Source organism: Neoarius graeffei, chromosome 2 (assembly GCF_027579695.1).
Source record: "Neoarius graeffei isolate fNeoGra1 chromosome 2, fNeoGra1.pri, whole genome shotgun sequence".
Classification (NCBI taxonomy): domain Eukaryota; kingdom Metazoa; phylum Chordata; class Actinopteri; order Siluriformes; family Ariidae; genus Neoarius; species Neoarius graeffei.
In genome coordinates, this window is record NC_083570.1 from 39225532 (window position 1) to 39249337 (window position 23806).

At 42.9% G+C, this 23806-nt stretch overlaps 2 protein-coding genes across 4 annotated transcripts in view; one reads left to right on the forward strand and one right to left on the reverse strand.

Moving 5' to 3' along the window:
- Positions 1–4393: 4393 nt before the first annotated feature.
- The window catches only part of coq8aa (coenzyme Q8A, genome duplicate a), a 98945-nt gene continuing 79532 nt past the window's right edge, over positions 4394–23806 (forward strand). The window contains exon 1 of one of the 3 annotated variants that reach the window (XM_060914193.1): positions 4394–4481. The gene's annotated coding sequence lies outside the window, so the exon portion shown is untranslated. Of the gene's footprint in view, positions 4691–23806 lie in introns of all 3 variants that reach the window. The other 2 variants (XM_060914195.1, XM_060914194.1) reach the window with 2 other exon arrangements.
- LOC132869415 (uncharacterized) lies at positions 13059–16048 on the reverse strand. The gene is made up of 3 exons (XM_060902730.1): positions 15677–16048; positions 14149–14919; positions 13059–13853 (listed from the first exon to the last, which is right to left on the reverse strand). Exons 1-3 carry the CDS (start codon positions 15950–15952, stop codon positions 13059–13061), a joined length of 1842 nt encoding a protein of 613 aa, XP_060758713.1. The 5' UTR covers positions 15953–16048.

Here is a 23806-nt window from a genome sequence, read left to right on the forward strand (position 1 = left end):
TTTCAGCAAGCTTTGCGTTGCCATATGGACCTGATATTTTACTGATCGTTGCCCATGTGGACGCGATATATTTTTAAATAACATCTCGTTGCCGTTGTCGTGTGGATGTAGCCTGAGTGCTTACCCCATTACAGTATGTCTGCACCATCACAGGAACCAGTGAGCCTACAGTGGCTTGGTGAGATTGTTGCAGGGCAAGCTACTGCCCTGGGAAAACAAGAGCAAGCAATACAGGGCACTACCTGTAGAGCACTACCATGGGCTGCAGCAGTCTGGAAAAATAAACTAACTGTCCATACCATACTGGACCCCTTCATATAAGGAGTACTTTTGACTACCCATTTAATTAAGGAGGCATGGCATAATCCCAGCTCTGTATCCTCCAGAGCACTGGGTCAGTGGCAGATTCATCTCATCTCATTATCTCTAGCCGCTTTATCCTGTTCTACAGGGCCGCTGGCAAGCTGGAGCCTATCCCAGCTGACTACGGGCGAAAGGCGGGGTACACCCTGGACAAGTCGCCAGGTCATCACAGGGCTGACACATAGACACAGACAACCATTCACACTCACATTCACACCTATGGTCAATTTAGAGTCACCAGTTAACCTAACCTGCATGTCTTTGGACTGTGGGGGAAACCGGAGCACCCGGAGGAAACCCACGCGGACACGGGGAGAGCATGCAAACTCCGCACAGAAAGGCCCTCGCCGGCCGCTGGGCTCGAACCCGGACCTTCTTGCTGTGAGGCGACAGCGCTAACCACTACACCACCGTGCCGCCCAGTGGCAGATTATACCATCAAATTATGAACTCTCATGGCCGACTTGTGCTAGAACACTCCAGCCTTTCAGGCTGCCTATGTGTAGGGCCTTGCGGAGGATGACCTAGTGACTTATCTCACCCATACAGTAGTCAGCTGGGATAGGCTCCAGCTTGCCTGTGATCCTGCACAGGATAAGCAGTTACGGATAATGGATGGATGATTAGCTTTCTCATCTCCATCCATTATCCATAACCGTTTACCCTGTGTAGGGTTGCACAGGACACATAGGCAAGACACATAGAGACAACCATTCACACTCACACCAATTTAGAGCCACCAATTAGCCTAACTTGCATGTCTTTGGACTGTGGGGGAAACCAGAGCACCCAGAGGAAACCCACAGGGAGAACATGCAAACTCTACACAGAAAGGCCTCCCCATCAGCCATTGAGCTTGAACCTAGAACCTTCTTGCTGTGAGGTGACAGAGCTAACCACTACACCATGGTGCTGCCCATGTCCTCATCTCCATCCATCCATCCATCCATCCATCCATCCATCCATTATCTGTAGCCGCTTAACCTGTCCTACAGGATCGCAGACAAACTGGAGCCTATCCCAGCTGACTATGGGCGAGAGGCGGGGTACACCCTGAACAAGTCGCCAGGTCGCAGGACTGACACATAGACACAAACAACCATTCACACTCACATTCACACCTACGGTCAATTTAGAGCCACCAATTAGCCTAACCTGCATGTCTTTGGACTGTGGAGGAAACCTACGCGGACACGGTGAGAACATGCAAACTCCACACAGAAAGGCCCCTGTCGGCTGCTGGGCTTGAAGAAAGAGAAAGAAAGAAAGAAAGAAAGAAAGAAAGAAAGAAAGCACAACTTTTATTCATCACACACTTGTGAAATTTCCTCTCTGCATTTAACCCATCTGAAGCAGTGAACACACACATGCACACACACATGAGCTCTTATGAGCTTTAAGATTAATCCATTTTGTCGATAATAGAGAAAGTGCCCTTCCATTGTTTTCCAAAACCAATATTCTACCAGTGAATCTTCTTTTCTATGAATGTATTTCTAAATTAATGTATGACGTTGTTAATCAAAGTGCACCCTCAAACATTTGTAAATTATTTTCTTCTATTTCTAGTATCCATTCTTATAACACTAGGTCATCTTACTCCAAGAACTTATATACTCAGTATTCTCGTACAAATCTACAAAAGAACTAATTTTCCCATGTTGGTGTTAGGGTATGGAACCAGATTCCAACTTCTATAAGATCTTTATCTAAATTGTCGTTCAAGAAAAAAGTCAGACACCACCTTTTTTCTGATTTAAGTAGATATGGATATGATGTTGACATCTTCAAACTCTTTCTTTCTACATAGCTTTATTTCTATATATAATTAAGAGCTATATATATTTATCTTAGTTTTAACTTTAAATATTATTTAATACCATGCATGAATTATTATTATCAGTATGACAAGTATACCTCTCTCTCTCTATATATATATATATATATATTTCAATGTTATTGTACCTTTATATCGAATAACAAGTATTGTCTCCACTTTTTCTTTAAGATATTTTTTGGGCTTTTTCACCTTTATTGGATAGGACAGTGTAGAGATAGGAAATGAGCAGGGGGGGGGGAAGGATCGGGAAACGACCTCAGGTCGGAATTGAACCCGGGTCCCCAGATTTATGGTGTGGCGCCTTATCCACCTGAGCCACAATGCCCCCCACTTTTTCTTTTTGTTACCAAATAGTTGTTAATTTGTCAAGTATGTTTTATTATCTTTTTCATACATATTTAAGTATTATATTAATTCATATAAAATATTTTTTTCTTTGTAAACCTGAGTCTGCCTTGATTAGCAGTGTGCTATTTGCAGACTTGTGTAGTCTATTATATGTTTATATATAATTGAAATAAAAGATTGAGATGAGCAATGAGCACACACACATACCCAGAGCAGTGGGCAGCCATGCTAACAGCGCTCAGGGAGCAGTTGGGAGTTACAGTAGGTGCTTCGCTCAAGGGCACCTCAGCCCAAGGCCGTCCTATATTAACCTAACTGCATGTCTTTGGGGGAAACCGGAGCACCGGGAGGAAACCCATACAGACACGGCGAGAACATGCAAACTCCACACAGAAAGGCCCTCACCGGCTGCTGGGCTTGAACCTAGAACCTTCTTGCTGTGAGGTGACAGAGCTAACCACTACACCATGGTGCTGCCCATGTTCTCATCTCATCTCATTTCATTTCATTATCTCTAGCCGCTTTATCCTGTTCTCCAGGGTCGCAGGCAAGCTGGAGCCTATCCCAGCCGACTACGGGCGAAAGGCGGGGTACACCCTGGACAAGTCGCCAGGTCATCACAGGCCTGACACATAGACACAGACAACCATTCACACTCACATTCACACCTACGGTCAATTTAGAGTCGCCAGTTAACCTAACCTAACCATGTCTTTGGACTGTGGGGGGAACCAGAGCACCCGGAGGAAACCCACGCGGACACGGGGAGAACATGCAAACTCCATACAGAAAGGCCCTTGCCGGCCACAGGGCTCGAACCCAGAACCTTCTTGCTGTGAGGCGACAGCGCTAACCACTACACCACCGTGCCGCCCTGTTCTCATCTCATCTCATTATCTCTAGCTGCTTTACCCTGTTCCACAGGCAAGCTGGAGCCTATCCCAACTGACTACAGGCAAAAGACCACGGGGCTCGAACCCGGACCTTCTTGCTGTGAGGCGACAGTGCTAACCACTACACCACCGTGCCCTCATCTCATCTCATTATCTCTAGCCGCTTTATCCTGTTCTCCAGGGTCGCAGGCAAGCTGGAGCCTATCCCAGCCGACTACGGGCGAAAGGCGGGATACACCCTGGACAAGTCACCAGGTCATCACAGGGCTGACACATAGACACAGACAACCATTCACACTCACATTCACATCTACGGTCAATTTAGAGTCACCAGTTAACCTAACCTGCATGTCTTTGGACTGTGGGGGGAACCGGAGCACCCGGAGGAAACCCACGCGGACACGGGGAGAACATGCAAACTCCACACAGAAAGGCCCTCGCCGGCCACGGGGCTCGAACCCGGAACCTTCTTGCTGTGAGGCGACAGCGCTAACCACTACACCACCGTGCCGCTTGCCCTTATCTCTTTCTTACGAATTTCTTTGTGTATCTTGTTTTTTTTTTTTTTGCTTTGCAAGTAGTAGTATTTCCTTCAGGATTGGCAAATCTAGTTATTATTATTATTATTATTATTATTGTCCTAAGATTTAAAATTCCATGGAATGACAGCAGTAAAGCCCAGCCCTGCTCTGCTCTGCTCTGCTTGCTGTTCACATGACCCACAGATGGAGGCGCTGCACTCCACAGCTTTGGGTCTCATTTCTCCAGCCGCATGTTTGCTTCTGGTTTTCTGTGGAACGGTGACGCTGAAGCCCCGCCCTTTCAATGCAGCCATTTCATTGGTGCTAACGGGCTCGTTATGGGAAAGATTTAAAGCAGACACGACCAATGGCAGGCAAGTGTGGGCGGGTCTATAGCGCGTACACAATCACAAACATCCGACATGACCTCATGGTTCCACCAGAGAGAGCGAGGAGGGCAGGGCAGGAAGGCGGTGTGCTGTAGGGAAGTGCGTGTGTTCGCAGCTCCTGGAGGAGGTTAGTGTTTGTTTTCAGTGTTGTGCATGAAGATTTAATCATCGAAAGTGCTGTGAGTGATTGTGAACCAATGCAGGATGAAAGTGAACACTGGTGGAGCTGTCTCATGCTCCTTCTTCCTGCAGTTCTGGAAGTGGAAACATGCTTCAGTTAAATTTAGTCTGTGTCCTTTTTGAAGCTCAAGGTGGACATGTTGTCTAATGAGTTTGGTAAGATCACTATGTTTTGGATGTGGCTTATGTATTCAGGAGTTCAGTAAGCGTGCATATGTTCAGATCTTCTTGCTTTGACCTTTTACCCTTTCAGAAGCGGCTTTTAAATTCATGGTTCTTTGAGCAAACAGCATTCTGTCCTGCTCCTCCTGAAATATGATGGTTGTAGATCAGGTTTCTGCATTTCTACAGGACACATTGAATATGCAGGCTGCAGGGGCGGATCTAGAAAAATATTTATGGGGTGGCAAGAGGGGGGCAGGAATTTTTGAGGGGTGGCAACGTATTACAGACGTGTGTGTGTGTGTGTGTGTGTGTGTGTGTATATATACTGAATTTAATCACAGTTATCGCAGTTTGCTGACAAATAGTATGTACACACTACAGAAGGGCACGGGCTGCCATTTACAAACTCATACAGACAAACTTAATCTCATGCTTTTATTGTTCACGAAGAACACACATTCTCAGATGAGGTCTATGCTGTTTCTGGACAGTTTTATACTGTATATGCAAAAGAACAGACACTAAAAAACAATAACAACACTGCTTCAAGTTCAGCGTGACTTAAACCATTTACACCAGTGTCACATTTTATAGGTTTTTTTCCTCACGCTTTGTAAAGGCTCACCAGTGAGCATAACATGAACTTGTCATGCCTACAACAGCTGAATGCGGCGGTTTCCATGTTGCTCAGCAAAATCTCATCTCATTATCTGTAGCCGCTTTATCCTGTTCTACAGGGTCGCAGGCAAGCTGGAGCCTATCCCAGCTGACTACGGGCGAAAGGCGGGGTACACCCTGGACAAGTCGCCAGGTCATCACAGGGCTGACACATAGACACAGACAACCATTCACATTCACACCTACGGTCAATTTAGAGTCACCAGTTAACCTAACCTGCATGTCTTTGGACTGTGGGGGAAACCGGAGCACCCGGAGGAAACCCACGCGGACACGGGGAGAACATGCAAACTCCACACAGAAAGGCCCTCGCCGGCCACGGGGCTCGAACCCAGACCTTCTTGCTGTGAGGCAACAATGCTAACCACTACATCACTGTGCTGCCCACTTTACTACATTTGAAAGGCAAATATCGTACTTTTCACTCCACTACATTTCTATCAAGGTCCTTGTTACTATGAAGCAGTTTTGAAAGTGATTTTTTTTTTTTCCTTTTCTTTTCTAAAATGTGACTGATTTTTTCGCAGGTGACACTGAGACAGCCTGTCAGTAATCACTAGGGTTACGTCACATCCATGGACTGTATAAAATTAAGGTCACTGATTTCTCAGCAGCATTATTTAACACGATCAGTTGATGGCAGAATGGAAGGAGGTGGTTCTTCTGGCGAATGCAAGCACTCATGACTATAGCTAGAACCCATGTTTCATTTTAAATGTTTGCTTTGTTTGTTTGCCGAAAACTAACCGTCTCACGGCCTACAAAAACTTGCCGTCCGACCTGCGGAAGCACGTTGAGGTATATAAACGTTTTATTCCAAGAGAAAGCTTGCAATGAAGTTGTCTGTGCTTTTAGAGCTAGCGATAACGTTGCAAAGCTATGCAGTCTGGTTAGTCAAATTACTTTCTATGGATTTGCCTGTCAAGTTGCCACAGCCTTGTCCATGGCTAATGTTTACCCATAGCTAGTTAACTTGGACACTGTTAGTTAGCAGGTAAAAACGGAGTTGCGCTAACACGAATAACGTTAACTTATCTGAAGTCCTTTCAGAAATATGTTTTAGCATAATCTTGCCAAATAAACAATGTAGGAATCTTTCTTTTCTAGTAGCATTAGCTACCCAATATGATTTCAAGTTTGAAAAGAGTTTGCTAGCATGTCCGGTGGGGTTTCACTGACTAGCTAGCTTAATGTTAAACCACCATGATTGCACAGCATACTTTCATTTTGTGAATTCACCTTTCTGTATTTGTTAATGGCATTAGGTTTTGTAAGCGTTGTGGCAATAATACAACGATGCGTTGACAGAAAATGTACTTTTTAATACTTAAGTATTTTTAAAAGCAAGTACTTTAACTTAAGTAAAAATTTGACTGTACAACTTTCACTTGTATCAGAGTAACATCTGACCAGTGGGATCTGTACTTTGACTTAAAGGTGCCCTTCCACCAAAAACGTTTAATACTGGCTCTTTTTGAAATACCATAGTTCACTCCGAGTTGCATATGCATGCGAAAATGTAATTCTATTCCCATTCCCTGTATTAGCTTATGAAAGAAAATAGTCGGAAAAACGAGCGGATCAGAAAAAGCCATACGAATTTACGTCACTTCGAAAATTAGTATTCATGGCCTCGCCCACCTTGGCTTGCGACTGCCCACGGGAAGAAAGTTCGGATTTAAGCGCGAGGAGAGATAGCAGAGCCCATCTCGTCAGTAGCTCACGAAGAGGACCTAACAGCAAGTTGAAAACATGTCTGGACAAGTTCGTGCCTGTGTTATTTGTGGCAGTAAGACATCAACGTTACATTTCTTGCCCAAGATAGAAGAGCTGAAGAAGAAATAGTTGGAATTTATCTTTGGAACACCACCAGCGAAGTATAATGCAACGTTAGTACTGTGTTCTGATCATTTCAACCACAGTGACTTTTCAAACTTTGGTGCCTTCAGTAGTGGTTTTGCTTCGAGGTTGTTTTTAATACCTGGATCTGTGCCGTCAAGACGATCGACCACCAGCTCACAAGCTGTAAGTAAAACATGAACTTTTTGTTCAAAGGTTTTTGTTACAAAATAGCATGTTCATATTCTCCACGTTAGCATGCATGACATGGTCACAAGCTAGGCAGGGATGAGAGTTTTCCGCTTTTCGGCGGTTTTCCGCTTTTTCTGAGTAAAAAACGACCTTTTTATATTATGCCAAATCTGTTGAGAATTTTTTTTTTTTTATTAATTTCGGGGGGTTGGGGTATGTTCCTTCATGCCGTTCAAACTTGATTAAAGGAACAGTCCACCGTACTTCCATAATGAAACATGTTCTTCTCTGAATTGAGACGAGCTGCTCCGTACCTATCCGAGCTTTGCGCGACCTCCCAGTCAGTCAGACGCGCTGTTACTCCTGTTAGCAATGTAGCTAGGCTCAGCATGGCCAACGGTATTTTTTGGGGCTGTAGTTAGATGCGACCAAACTCTTCCACGTTTTTCCTGTTTACATAGGTTTATATGACCAGTGACATGAAACAAGTTCAGTTACACAAATTGAAACGTAGCGATTTTCTATGCTATGGAAAGTCCGCACTATAATGACAGGCGTACTAACACCTTCTGCGCGCTTCGACAGCGCATTGATACCTTCAGTCCTCTTCGGGCACGGCCAGGCGGGCGAATGCCCTGGTCCGTCCGCCCTGTCTAAAAAAAAAAAAAAAATGGTACAACTCGAGCCCCATGGTAAAATTGGGACTTTGTCATTTTTCCGCATGAGGCCCATGGTAAAACCACACTTCCAGGAGGGGCTGCCGTCTGCCTCCCAAGCTGGCCGAGAACGCTCCTCGTCGGGCACGGCCAGGCGGGCGAATGCCCTGGTCCGTCCGCCCTGTCTAAAAAAAAAAAATGGTACAACTCCGAGTGAAGGTATCAATGCGCTGTAGAAGCGCGCAGAAGGTGTTAGTACGCCTGTCATTATAGTGCGGACTTTCCATAGCATAGAAAATCACCACATTTCAATTTATGTAACTGAACTTTGTTTCATGTCACTGGTCATATAAACCTATGTAAACAGGAAAAACGTGGAAGAGTTTGGTCGCATCTAACTACAGCCCCAAAAAATACCATTGGCCATGCTGAGCCTAGCTACATTACTAACAGGAGTGACAGCGCGTCTGACTGACTGGGAGGTCGCGCAAAGCTCGGAGAGGTACGGATCAGCTTGTCTCAATTCAGAGAAAAACATATTTCATTATGGAAGTACGGTGGACTGTTCCTTTAACTCTAACGATGTTTACACATTATTTGTAAGTCGCCATCTTTAGTCTTGTTTAAATCTCATTGAATGTGATGTAAAATTCGTGTTATCTACATTGTTATTGGTCAAAACATCGACGTCGAGACCATAATAGCCAATCAAAACAGTTTTTACAAAGACCCCCACATCCGCTTGTTCTAACTCACTGGAGGTAGCGTCACAGTGCTGTTAGCCAATCAGAGGTAGCACGTTTACATGTCATGAATATTAATGAGTAAGAGCTGAAATCCTGTCCGTTCTCCCGCCACCCACTCCTCCACCAAACTAGAACAGCCTGAAACAGGAGAACCACAGCATTTTTTTCACCAAAACCGGCTCACAGGGCATTCATTCATACTAGAGACCACCGCACAATTAATGAAAAAACGATGCAAGGAGACCTTTAAGTAATGAAATCATACATGTCAACCTTTGGTCAATCAAACCTGTATAACCAACCTCCAAAATCCGTGTTTCCCTTATAAAATCCTTATAAGATGCAAATTAAAATAATTTACCTAAAATTTGAATGATAATTAACAATGATGTATCCAAGTTACTTTTTATTCAATATTAATAACAATAAACCTTCAGAATGAATACAAAGCTCCAATGTTCGACAAAAACACAAAGTGTCACTCTAATGTTTTGAATTGTACTCCATGACCGCTTTTTTAGTAGTCTGCACCAATACCTTACTAGGCTGCATGTCACAGCAAGTGTCTGTGTTGATCTTGCCGGAGTGCCCATTCAGAATCTTTTCAGTCGCTATTGAACGTCGCTCAGGTGGAAATGCGCTTTTCAAACAAAATGTTACTTCCCGGTTGGCGGGATTCTCGCAATGCGGTGTGCGCATGATCAAAAGTGGAACGAAGTCTCGCTACCACAAGATAACGCACCATTTCATAAGACTCTTTACTGGCTGTTTGTGCTGTCTGTGGTGTACAGTACGTTTGTAAATGTTATGCGCTCTTTTATCATTGTGGGAATTGATTATAGCTCTAAATAAATGTTGAAGTTTTTTTAAAGAATCCGTATAACTTTATTTGTACTAGTGTTGCACCGATACCATTTTTTTTGGCCCCGATACCAATACCTATACCTGGCTGTGCAGTACCGGCCGATACCATACCGATACCACTCCGTTTGAAATGTGTGTGTGTGTGTGTGTGTATCTGCATACTTGGATGTAAAATCCTTGCTATCATGGCTTTGTCAGGCTGCTGCTTACCTTTGTGAAACAGGAAAAAGACTAATACAAAGTGAATCCAGTAGAACTTTTTATTGCCTACCTGGTATGGATGACTGACAATAGTTCAATAAACTTTTAGCTCTCACAGGCCAAAATAGTGAGAAAGTAAAATTACATTAATAATTGAATAAACTCTTTTAAACCCTGAGCTTTGGCTCTCAAAGGCCAAAATAGTGCAACTTTCATGAAATTATAACATGTATAATACTAGTGCAGCAGTAAGAAAGTAAAATTATATTGAAATAATGAGGTATATTTGAGAGATAGCAGCATTAAGGAGTATCTGAGGTAAGAACAAATCAGATTAATCAGAATTGACATAAGAAATGATTTCTTCCTGTAAACTAGGTCTAGGCTGATGTGCACTACTCTAAGTGCAGCCAGAATTTGGTAAAATAAATAAAGGACTATTTTAAATGTTAGTATCCTCATAACATAACTTTTATTTTTTAGTGCAGGGATAGTAGTCTCTGTAATGTATTTGCGACTCGGGACCTTATACTTAGGTACTGCGTGAGCCATAAAAAGCCTGAATCCCACGCTTTCAACAAAGGCAAGGGGCAGGTTACAAAGAACAGTCATTTCGGTGATTTTTTTTCGGACATCTGTCTTGCTGCTTCACTCTTCTCGTCCCACTGCTCCTTCCTACGAAGTGAACTGACCAGGGTTTGTTGCTGCGGTCCATCCCCCTTTCTCTTGCTAGCAGTTGCTGCAACCTCAAACTCTTTTTGTGTTCGTTCACATGTTTCGTCTTCAAATGTTTTATCAGGTTCGAGGTATTGAAACTGGCCGATTTAACTCCACCTCTCGAAACTTTCAGGCCGCAAATCTTGCATGTAGCCATTGTACTTGCCGGAGTTTCTATGCTGAAATATATCCAGACCGCCGACATTTTCTTCTCGTGGTTTGTTTTTCCTCCGCATGAAAAAGCTGCCCCTGTATTGGTTAAGAGCGGCTATTGGCCCGCTCTCATTGGTCTGGAGCAGGTCAATAGCAATAGCTGCTTGGCGTGCTTGGCAGGCATGCACAGTGATCACGTGTGATCACACAACACAGAGTGTAGTGGGTGTCGGGAGAGAAGGCTGCGTTCAAGTGTCATACTAGCATCGGTAAATGGTATCAGCGCCCTATTTCTTGCTACTCGCCAATATCGATACCACCATTTTAGTGCCAGATCGGGGCCCCGCCCGATACTGGTATCGGTATCGGTGCAACACTGATTTGTACGCCCGTATACTACGTTTATTGAATCAAATCCGTATAAAATACGGACATTCCGTATCGGTTGACATGTATGTGAAATTGGGTTCTTTGCCCACCTCTGTATGTTGCACACTCTTCTTTGAATGTATCAGATGGTTGCAAGTGGAACATATACACACTCAAGCCTGTTATCGTTATTTCCTTTTTACAGAAGTATTATGTTCTGAAGTGTAGTGTAGATATCTTGAAGAAAGCAACTAACTAAATACAATGATGCACATTTTAATGTAATTGAAATGTCATTTCCAAGCAGCAGAATGCAATTTTTTAAAAAACATTTCTTTACTGAATTTTCCATTAGACATATACCCTGTCCACACTAGGGATTTTGTACCGATACGAAACTACTTTCGTACCGCAACACCTGTCCACACTAGCAACTATACCAGTACTGTAGCGGTATAACTGTATCGGTACGAAACCCACGAATGTATGGGTTTCGTACTGGTACAGTATCGGTACTGTAGCACTTCGCTGTAGTGTGGACAGATGAAGCGGTTCTGTATCGATACAAATATAATGCGCATGCGCAAAGTCACACACCTCAATCGATGTCTTCGCTGAATAAAATAGTGAAGAACGGAGATTAGTTTGTTTCTTTCTCAGCTGCCTCGCGCGTTTTATACGATTCAACTGAATAAATGACCACCAGAGATAGACTGTACACTGACAACAAAAAGCACACACACGTTGTTTCATCCGCCATATTCTCGGAAGGAAGTTACTCGGTAACCACGAAAACATTTCGCGCACACGCATTTCAACTACCGTGAAAGAAAACCGCAAACATTTCTCGCTAGTGTTGACAGATGCACTAAACTGTACCGGGATACTTTGTATCGATACAGTTATACCACTTTCGTACCGGTATAAGTGTGAACACAGCAATGTATAGATAGGATATCCCCATTTTAGAACATGTGGCAGTAATAAAAATAGCAACCAATGATAAATATAATTAAGGGAAAATTTAAAAGACAATAATTCCAAATAAGAGAAAATTAAAGAATTAATACAACGCATTAAACCAAAGTGTGATAAAATAAATACATAATACATTACACACACAAAAACAGACTAAAAAATGTATTTAAAAAACAAAAAAAACGGGTTGACAGTTTGTATCCATACACAACATGCTTTGGTATATAATTGGTGGTTACTTCTTTACACTGTTATGTCTCCAGTGCTTCTCCAATGTCACCAGTCTTAACAAAGTTGAGAAATTTGTCCCAGATGTTATGAAACTTGAAGCCTTCCCTCTCACCACATAAGTCAATTTCTCAAGGGCCGCGCTTGAGAAAAGCATATACGCAGAACCATGGCCTCACTTTTTATTTATAAATCAGTCCCACCAGGATTGCGCGATGTTTTTTCGTGAATTATGCGATCAAAATCACTGATTTTGCGGCGGCATTTTCTCATTTTATGCGAAGAATTATGCGCCCCTTTTTTGTTGTTTTATTTACTTTTAAACGACATCAAAAAGTGAATACAGGCTTAATAAGACTAAATCACGACAGACAGGTTGAGAAACACTGTTTCCTTTATTTTTTTGCCAGAATCATTACTTTTCTACTGGAGTGTAAAACCGAACTTAACCCAGTACTGAGTGATGCTAGATAATTATTAGTTATCCAAAACAAAAAAGACAAATGATTGGCAGTCTCTCATATTCACAATACATAAGTGATTCCCATCCCATCTGGACAATGAGAAAGGTCTAATGCTTTCCATAAGTCAAGAAACAAGAACACATTTTCACATGATGGCGCTGCATTATGGGTGATTGTGGGTGCATTGGCATTTTTGTGACTCCTCAACACACTGAAGACAACATGAACAGACAACCGAACAATAGCAAAACGAAAAACATAGTCCCATGGGCATTTACATGTCAATTTCATCATGTGGCTCTTCTGACTCAAAAAGACCACACTGAATTTTCTGGTTGTAGTAAAGGAAAACTAGAGCCTTCAGGTTGCTACATGATGTTGACCGCCTCCTGTTAGACAGAACAAGTTTGTATATGCTGTTGCTGCGCTCGGCATCGGCTGAATTTGACACAGCATTCATGTACATCAAAGCCAACTGGCTCATGCTTGGGAGCCTTTCTCGCAGGCCAAGCCAAAACACATCAAGGTCGACAGTTCCACTGTCAGCAACTTGTAGTGCTTCCGGACCAAACTTGTTGAGGTAGTTGCTGAGCTCCTCACTTGGCACTGAATCGAAGCCAGGGATGGCATTGTAGCTTTTTGGGCAAGTTGGCATGAAAGGAATGCATTTTGGTTGGAAGACCCTGACCTGTTTCAAAAACTCAATCCCAGGTTGTCCGTTGGACATGTGTTTTGTAACCTTTTCTTCAGCTGCACCGAATGCTTCCTCAACCTGCCTGAGAATTTCTGACTTTTGCACCCCAGTCAAGGGAAACTGAGAGAAGTACTCAGCACAAACATCTTCATGGAGCGCTTTGTTTGCTGCTAGGTTCATCTGCAAGTCTTCAAGGTAATTAAACACCTTCGTTGTGACGGGGGTTCTGCTTTGGAAAACATCCAACAGTTGCAACATCACCTTGCACTTGTCTGAAATGATTCTCAACTGGATTTGTCGACACTGGACTTGGACAGGATCTTCGAATACTTCATGAAGCTTTTCCACTGACATTGGGGCACTACGACCACAAACCTGAAGGAGTAAAAGGAAAAAAGACAAAAGGATGTGATGAGATTAAACAAATAAAGCTAATGTAAATTTCACCTGTTTCATTACTATTATCTGAGTATTGGGAGCAGCAGGGCCTATGGAATTGATGGATAATGATTATTGATACTGGGACAATGAGACGTAACACAAGCAGCCTAGCACATAGGTCCCAAACAATACGCCTCTATACATTTTTAATCACTTAGGTATTTTAGCTTTTTTCACAGCAGTGTTGTTACATGGCAAATTTACATGATGAATTTACTTTTGTGCCTACCTGCATTTCTGACTGAAGAAACTCTCGGTAGAAAGAGAAGTGTCTTGCGTGGTATTCTGCTGCACAGAACCAGGAGTTCCAACGGGTAGCACAGGGATTGGGTGCCATTGTTGCCTTGGAGCCTTCCATTTTGGCTGCCAAGTGGGACAGGTATCTTCTTTTTCGTCCTCCTGCCATGTAGAACATCTGACTAAAGTGCATCATGAATGCATTGAGTTCAGTGAAAGGCTTGCGGAAAGCACCTCCAATCAAATTCATGATGTGTGCCGTGCAGGTTATGTGAATGGACTGTGGAAACAAAGACTTCAAAGCTTCGCGATAAGCTTTCAGCATGTATGCTGCATTGTCTGTGTCAAACACGATGACATTTTCATTGGCGATGTCAAACTCCTGCAGTGTTTTTACCACAGACATGGACACAGTGGAATGGTTGCACACATCCAAAAAAATGGTGTTGGCCAGGTAAGCTACAATTCTTCCAGATGGGTCTTTCTCCAGGGGCGCAAGCAAAATGTTGAGAACGCACCTTCCCTCAACATCAGGTGTCTCATCAAATATGACTGCGACATGTTTCCCAGATACCCTTTTCTTTAATTCAGACTTCTCCTTTGCATAAAGATCTCCCAGGTACTTTTCCTGCAGCTGGTGAGACCTTGGAATGCTCCCTCCATTTATTACTTTTTCTGACAGGAATAGTCTCACCAGGGGATGGTCCGTCTTTGATAGTGGAATATTGAGTGCGGTGCACATGCGGACCCAGTCTTCACAAGTCTGCAAAAATACCAAAATACAAAATTTGAGTGATTTTAGTCCACTTCACCACACAAATCACTGCTTCAACCATCTGCCATATATCCATTCGTTATTTTAAATTAACTTTGGTAAATGTAGTAGAATGCCTCTCAATCCTGAACAGGAAAACTTATTTCTTTAATTAATTCACTCATTCATTCAGCTCCAGACACACCATCGGTGCCTGCACAGGTACGTGTTGGAGCTGTGTCTGAGTGCCCGTGAATGAGGGGAAGACAGACAAATGAAGAGAACAACAGTCATTTGTAGGTGTTGTATGACAGACCATTTTTTAAAACCATGAATAGGACTGATGTTTTCTCTTGCCAATCTATTTTTATTTTTCTGACGGCTGGTCGCAGAGGTATGACTTCAAGTGCATTTTAGTCATGGCACTGAGTAGACCTAGGCTAAGTCGCTCCAGCCGTCTAAGTTCCATCATGTATACAGCCACATGAAAATCTTGCGGATGTTACAGACATAAACAGCGGCGTTCATGCGCCATACTGTTGTGTGAATTTATGATCAGTCATGTTACGTTTGTATGCCAAAACGCATGCAAACGTTCCATTTCAAGAGCTAGCATTACCTCGACTGACCCCAAACGAGCTCGCTAGCAACAGACCATCACACTTAGCGGACGCTTTTTAAACCCAAAGCGACTTCGACAATCGTTTACAAATAGTTATCAAAACCTCAATTCTAGACCTTATATGACAATAACATTGTATCTTACCTGTACACGTTCAGCTGTTGCCACCGTTGTTCTGTTTTCTGATGATTCTGTCGTTGTCATTTGTCTTTGCCTTCTGGACCGCCAACTCTCTTCAGCCTTCAGGTGCTTCTGGCCTAATAAGTGGTGTTCTATAGTTGACTTTCGGCGATGGTCTAGTACTTTGTTACATGGGCTACAAAATAATTTCCCCCCACTGGCATGTAAAATCGAGGGATATTGCTTCGCTCGGTCACTTGCTGATATAAATGACGGCAGGTGCGACTTGTTAGTCGCCATGACTAACGATTGTTCCAATCCTTTCACGTGTGTGTGCGCATGCGTGAAAATGAAATGATCAGTGAAAATGGCTGCGCACGCGACCGATGATGTCACTTTTCCCCACAATGCCGCCAGTAGATTGTGTTATTTTGCGATAATTATGCGACATAGTAGGAAATATGCAGCCTCGCGGAAATATGCGGCATATGGTTGATTACGCGTGAATCCACGCGATCGCAGAATCGCGAAAAACTGGGGGGACTGATAAATGCCTGAAACCTCAAGAATGGCATAGGAATAGTTTTAAGCGTTGACAATAAATCTAATATAGTAACTTTTATGATTAAAGTGATTCATATAGGTAGTGGTCTGTGGAATCAATTTTGTGCCAAAATGTTCATACAATACTTTTGAAATATCAAACAAAAACGACAAATCAAAATACAAAAAAAGAAAGTCAATTTTTTTAGACTGGCAAACAAATTATTCGTGTAATCGTGCAAAATATCAGTCTATTACTCTTCAGAAACCTTTTATTTTTGTTCCGCATCTTTCTCAGTTTTGTTTGACGTAATTTATTTTGGTTGAGATTCCAGCTTTCTCGTTTGCGCTCCCTGACTTTTTGCTTGCAGTTTTGGCACAAACTTCACGTGTGGGTGGGCTGTCCAGGAGTGCATTCCCATTGGCTAACTTGTGTTTGACTGACAGCTCCGCTCAGCGATTCCCCCGGAGGCTGTTGTGGCCATTTCCTACTCGGATTCTGGCGGACTGTTTGACGAGTGACCGATCCACTGACGGTAAACAAGGATCGAGTGGACTTCAGTGGCGACTATGATATTGAATTTACACTTTGTTGAATTAATTCAATATCATAGTCGCCACTGAAGTCCACTCGATCCTTGTTTACCGTCAGTGGATCGGTCACTCGTCAAACAGTCCGCCAGAATCCGAGTAGGAAATGGCCGCAACAGCCTCCGGGGAATGGCTGAGCGTAGCTGTTAGTCAAACACAAGTTAGCCAATGGGAATGCACTCCTGGACAGCCCACCCACACGTGAAGTTTGTGCCAAAACTGCAAGCAAAAAGTCAGGCAGCGCAAACGAGAATAAATTACGTCAAACAACACTGAGAAAGACGCGGAACAAAAATAAAAGGTTTCTGAAGAGTAATAGACTGATATTTTGCACGATTACACGAATAATTTGTTTGCCAGTCTAAAAAAATTGACTTTCTTTTTTTGTATTTTGATTTGTCGTTTTTGTTTGATATTTCAAAAGTATTGTATGAACATTTTGGCACAAAATTGATTCCATAGCGGTCTGAGTGAATGACCTTGAGATCCATGACGTCACAGCAGGAAGTCTATCGGTCTCATTGCCATTTCCGCTATACTAAAACACAGAGCTGACTGCAACTCCGATCCTCCATTTTGAGCTGATTTATTGTCATGCCATGTAGATGTGTTTTTGGCCAGTGCAGCAACGTGACAGAAGGTGGATTTATGTTGCATTCATGACCCAAGAATGTTCAAACTGCAAAGGTTGGACGCGTTTTGTGAGAAATTCATGGGCATGTTGGGCGCCTACAAGTGTGGTCTCCTCTGCTCTGCACATTTTATTGAAGACTCGTACGAGACCTCTGATCTGTTGAGGAACGTTGGCTATAAGCCCGTATTGAAAGAGGGTGCAGTATCAACAATTAAAGGAAAATAAAACTACAAGAAAAGGAAAGTAAGTTCAGTTACACCAGTCCTCCTGGAGTGTGAGCCGAGGGTTGTTGCTAAAATTCGGAACGGGACATGTTATTGTTTGGGCAGTGACCTCCCCGCGGTTGTTGCTAAAACCGGTGACGTCCCATCCCATCCTGGGTTTTAGTAATTGCCTGAGCCAAGCAGCAATGGCGGAGTACTCCGAATGGAGAATGAGTGGACCAGCCGTCTGATTTCTCCACTGGATATGCTCACCTCAGCAGTAATATCTTGCCATTACGTGGAAGAAGCGAATGAATGGAGAACTGAGCGAACAACTGAAAGTCAGATTGTTTGTTTCAAAATGATTGGCCTTCAAGAAGTGAGAACATAGACGGGTAAGATGCGACTCTTATTTGGATACAAAACAACAAAAACAACACTTGTTGCTTACCTGCATTTAGATTAATACATGTATCTTGTATTGTGTGTTTAAGTTACCGGTATAAGATTATTTAATTTGCTTCAATGTGATTGTCTCAGTTAATCTGATTTATTTAATTAGCCTTTTACGTTTTATCAGTGAAAAATGCATGCATGTACTTGTATGTTGCATAAGTTATAACACCTGTCCTGTTTTGATGAGGGTGTTTTTGATGAGAGTCAACTCACAATCATCATCATCTTCTTCTTTTGGCTTCTCCCGATTAGGGGTCGCCACAGCGGATCTTTCATCTCCATTGCTCCCTGTCTTCCGCATCCTTCTCTACCACACCTGCCACTTTCATGTTCTCTCTCACCACATCCATGTATCTCCTCTTTGGCCTTCCTTGTTTTTGTGTGCCTGGCAGCTCCATCCTCAACATTCTCCTTCCAACATGCTCTGCATCTCTTCTCAGGATGTGCCCGTACTATCTGTCTCATCTCTCTTAGCTTAATTCCCAAGCTCTCCACATGTGCTGTCCCTCTGTGCTCGTTCCTTATCCTGTCCAACCTTGTCACTCCCATCATAAACCTTAACATCCTCAACTCCACCACCTCCAACTTTGCCTCCTGTCTCTTCGTTAAGGGTACGGTCTCCAATCCATACATCACAGCTGGTCTCACTACCATCTTATGCATCTTACCTTTCACTTTTGCTGGGATTTTTCTATCACAAGTGACTCCCGAAATCCTTCTCCAACTGCTCCACCCTGCCTGCACTCTCTTTCTCACCTCACTATCTCAGCCCCCATTTTCCTGCACAGTTGACCCCAGGTACTTGAATTCACCAACTTTTCTTTACGTCTACTCCTTGCATCTTCACTACACTCTCATCCCCCATTCTCATTGATGCACATGTATTCTGTTTTGCTACTGCTCACCTTCATTCCAATGCATACCTCCATCTCTCCAAACCCAACTCTTTCTACTTTCACCACATATCACAATATCATCCGCAGACATCATGTTCCATGGTGACTCTTGCCTCACTTCGTCCATCAAGCTATCCATCACTATGGCAAACAAGAAAGGACTCAAAAGCAGATCCTTGATGGAGTCCCACCTTCACCTTGAACCATTCAGTCGTTCAAACTGTGCACTTCACTGCTGTTTCACTGTTCTCATACATGTCTTGCACCACTCTGGTATACTTCTCATTCACTCCACACTTTCTCATACAATACCATAACTCATCTCTCGGCACTCTATCGTATGCCTTTTCCAGGTCGACACACGCACAATGTAGCTTTCTCTGTACTTCTCCATTAACATTCTTAAAGCAAAAATTGCATCCTTCCTTGGCATAAACCTATACTGCTGTTCACAGATTGCTACCTCTCTTCTCAATCTCGCCTCCAATACCCTTTCCCATATCTCATTCCATTATCTCATTCTCTAGGATCTTATTAAACAATCTCGTTAGGATCTCCACAGTTGTATCACCCAAACATCTCCAAGAAGCCTCAATTGGGATACCATCTGGTCCGACTGCTTTCCCAGTCTTCATTCTTTTCATGGCTGCCCTCACCTCATCCTTACTAACCAACTCTGCTTCCTGATTTGCTGTCTCCAACGAATCTTTCTCTCCTTCTTTGGTCTCCAGTCTTTTGTATAACTCCTGGTATGCACCTGCTTTCGCCTTCGCTACCGCTCTTTTTGCCTTCTGTCTCCTCGCTCTGTATAACCGCCTGCTTTCCTCATCTCTCTGATCGTCCCAATTCTTCTTTGCTAGCCTCTTCTCTTTTATAATTCCCTGCACTTCTTTGTTCCACCACCATGTCTCCTTGTCTTCCTTTCTCCTTCCCGATGACTACCCTAGCACCTTCCTTGCTGCCTCTCTTACTAGTATAGCAGTAGTATCCCAATCTTCTGGCAGACTTCCATTACCACTCAATGCTTGTCTCATTTCTTCCCTAAACTCCTTCTGGTGTTCAACCTCTTGGTTTCCACCACTTAATCTTCGGCGCCACTATTTCATGCTTCTTCTTTTTCACTTTCAAGCTCATCCTGTACACAACCACTCAATGTTGTCTAGCTACACTCTCCCTTGCCATTACTTTACAGTCTCCAATCTCCTTCAGGTTACCCCTTCTGCAGAGTATGTAGTCCACCTGTGTAGATCTTCCTCCACTCTTAAACATCACCCTGTGCTGCTCTTTCTTCTCGAAGTATGTATTGACTATTGCCAAATTCACCCTCTTTGAAAAATCAACCACCATGTACCCTTCCACATTTCTCTCTCTTACATCATATCTGCCCATAACGTCCTCATCTCCTCTGTTTCCCTCGCCAACATGTCCGTTGAAATCTGCTCCTATCAGCACGTGCTCCTCCCTCGGTATACTTTCTATCACTTCATCCATCTTTTCCCAGAAAGACTCCTTCATTCTCACATCCAACCTGTGGGGCGTACGCGCACACAGCATTGATTACCACTCCTTGAATCTCCAACTTCATGCCTATCACTCTCTGACCAACTCTCCCCTCAAAACAATGCCAACACCATTTCTCTTTCCATCGACTCCATAATAAAACAACTTGCATCCACCTCCAATGTTCTTGGCCTTGTTTCCTTTCCACCTCGTTTCCTGCACACACAAAATGTCCAACTTCCGTCTTTCCATCATACCTGCTAACTCTCTCGCTCTGCCAGTGTTCCCATATTCAGTGTTCCTACCCTCAATTCTCAGCTCCTTCCCTTCCATCTTTCACGCTCTCTCCTAACACGCCTCCCCCCTCTCTTTCTCCTTCTCCGTTTTGACACAACAGTAGCATACTTTCCACCAGCACCCTCTTGACCAACAGTACCAGAGGTGGTCGTTGTTAACCCAGGCCCCGACCGATCCGGTATGGTATTTCTCTTTTCAATCTGCATGTTAGATTTGGCACAGTTTTATACCGGGTGCCCTTCCTGACTCAACCCTCTCCAATTTATCTGGGCTTGGGACTGGCACCAAGAGTACGCTTATGCACCCCCAGTGGCTGGAGAGTCAACCCACAATCAATGAAGTCAAATCAGTCGTAGTTGAGCAAGTCGGTAACGGTATTTCTTACTTTTAAATTTTTATTTATATGATTTTGGTCGATAGCTGTCAAAGGCCTCGGCCTTAAAACCGGTTCCCGCTGTGACGTCATGCGCTCAGGGCTGGCTAGCTCAGCGGGGCAGCTCGAATGCCAACTTTGCAGTCGATTTTTAACTCTCAAATATCTATATTTTAAATTCCCATTTAAGCAGCATACAAGAGTCAAGGCTGGAGATACTATCCACTCAAATTTATTTAAAAATCCAGGTTCTGTGTATCTCCTTTAAGTTTTTCTACCATTGACCAAGGGAGGGACCTGTCTCCAGTAAAGGGTGATAGAGTGCCTAGCCTGTAGAAGACAAAGATCTACCAATTTTTTTTTCTTTCTCTGTTTGGAAGAGAACAATTGTCATGGTATAAACCTAGTATACACAGTTTAGGGCTTAAGGGGATCAATGCAGATGTTATTTGAGAGATGTATCACAGACTTCCACAATTTTTGAATTTCCTCACATTCCTATAGGCAGTGGTACAAAGTACCTTGATAAATATTGCACTTGTAGCATTGGTCTGGAATATTAGGGTCACATTTGTTTAATTTCACTGGAATGATGCAAGTCCTCATTGTCCAATTATAATGAATTAATCTCAGTCGGGTATTGATGGTTTGAGTGAGTGCCTTTGAACAAATTTTGGCCCAGTCGCCTTCTGAAATGTCCTCTTGGAGAGCTTGTATCCACCCAAGTCTCCTACTTTCAGAGCTGTCTTTATGGTTTTCCGTCAATAGATCAGAATGCAATATTAAAATTAAAAACACTGAGTGGTAAACTGAATTACATTTGATTATCTCATTACAATGGCACCCATCAAGGGGTGGGATATATTAGGCAGCAAGAGAACAGTCAGTTCTTGAAGTTGATATGTTGGAAGCAGGAAAAATGGGCAAGTGGAAGGGTCAAATTGTGATTGCTAGATGACTGGGTCTGAGTATTTCCAAAATGACACATCTTTACCCCTTTTCCACCAAATCGGTTCCAGTGCTGGTGCTGGTTCACAACTCGTTCAACTTGCGAGCCAGCTGAGAACCAGTTTGCTTTTCCATAGCTCACGGTGCAAAGGGAAGCCACGTCATTACGTCGTTGTATACGTCAGTTACGTTACTACGTTTGCATAAACCTTTGTGTGAATATCGGAGCAAAAACAACACGGAAGAAGCAGCAGCAATAATAATAATAATAATGGATGACTTCGCGTTTGTACAGCTGCTGTTTCTCGTCGCTTATAAATGGCGATCTTTTGCGGTCTTGTTATTGTTGTTGGTTTTAACAACTTTTTTCTTTACTAAATTCTAACAGAAAACGAGAGCGCCCGAAAGAGAAAACCGAGCCGAGCCGCCATTTTTGAATCCTCATTCACGGCTGTAATGCAAATTGCTTCCTCCTCGGTATACAAGTGCACTTCCATGGCAGGGAAAAAAACTACATTTAGCCACCTATGTAGTCCCCTATTTATATATTTAGGAGTCATTCAGGATTCAGCCATGTTTTTGCTCGGTGTTAGCAAGTCACAGGTTTTTAGCTTTCTCCTGAAATGTTTTTTTCTTTTATTTCTTCTTCCTCAGGGTAGTAAAACTCGCTTTCGCTGTGAACACTGTCGTTATCGCTATCCATGCTGTAAAATTAATGCTATTTTCCTGAGAGATGCTGGCAAAAATTTAAGATTTTTGATAATCTTATAAATAAATCTTTTTTTTTTTTTAAATAAGGATAAATGTTGACAAAAAATGCTACTATGTTTGTTGTTGTGAACGAGTGAGTCGCCAGACGTCCGTACCGTAGGATACGGACCCGCTCACCAGCCAATCAGAGCACAGGATTTGGACTGCGAAAAAAATATAGGATAATACACGATTGTGCAAAGATATGAAACTTTAAGTGGTGAGTGTAGATATGAAGTTTATCTTCTATCTTCGAGCCACCGTGTAATGTTCTTTATATTATATGGACACAGCCACACACACACACACACACACAACCCCCCCCCCCCCCCCCCCCCGCATGTTAATCAAAATAATTTTAATTTTGAACTGCTTAGCCATTTTGACAATACGAGTCAAGTCAGCAGGAAAACACTGGGAGTGACATCATCAAAGTGAAATATCAGGAATTATTATACATACAGGACACTTTTTCCATGGAATAAAAACATGTATTCTATTCTCTTCTAGTAGGTTAATTGATGGTATGCAATATTGTCATATCGCTTATCCTCCATGTATTACACTACTCTCCCCAATGGAGAATGAGCATGCAGTATTGTTACAATATTGAATGTTGTCAAGACGACATATCGCGCGTCGGAGCTGACGCGAAGATCCAATGACAGAACTTTTCTGCTGCACGTGCACACGATCATTTCTTTGTCGGCCAGGAAAGAGAGAAGGCGAGGCTAATCCAGTGCTAGGTTTAAGCACTAAATAAATAAACTGAAACTAAAGATGCACTGAACAACTGAAAGGCTACCAAAACTTCATTATATATTTTTCACGCGTATTTACAAGAGAAAAACACCAAAGGGCATCGAAAAACTGGAAAGGAGACACATCGGAGATGTAAAACTTCCGCGCTAGCGAGTGACTGACAGTTTGTAAACAAACATGGCCGCGGGGTTTGCGTCATTT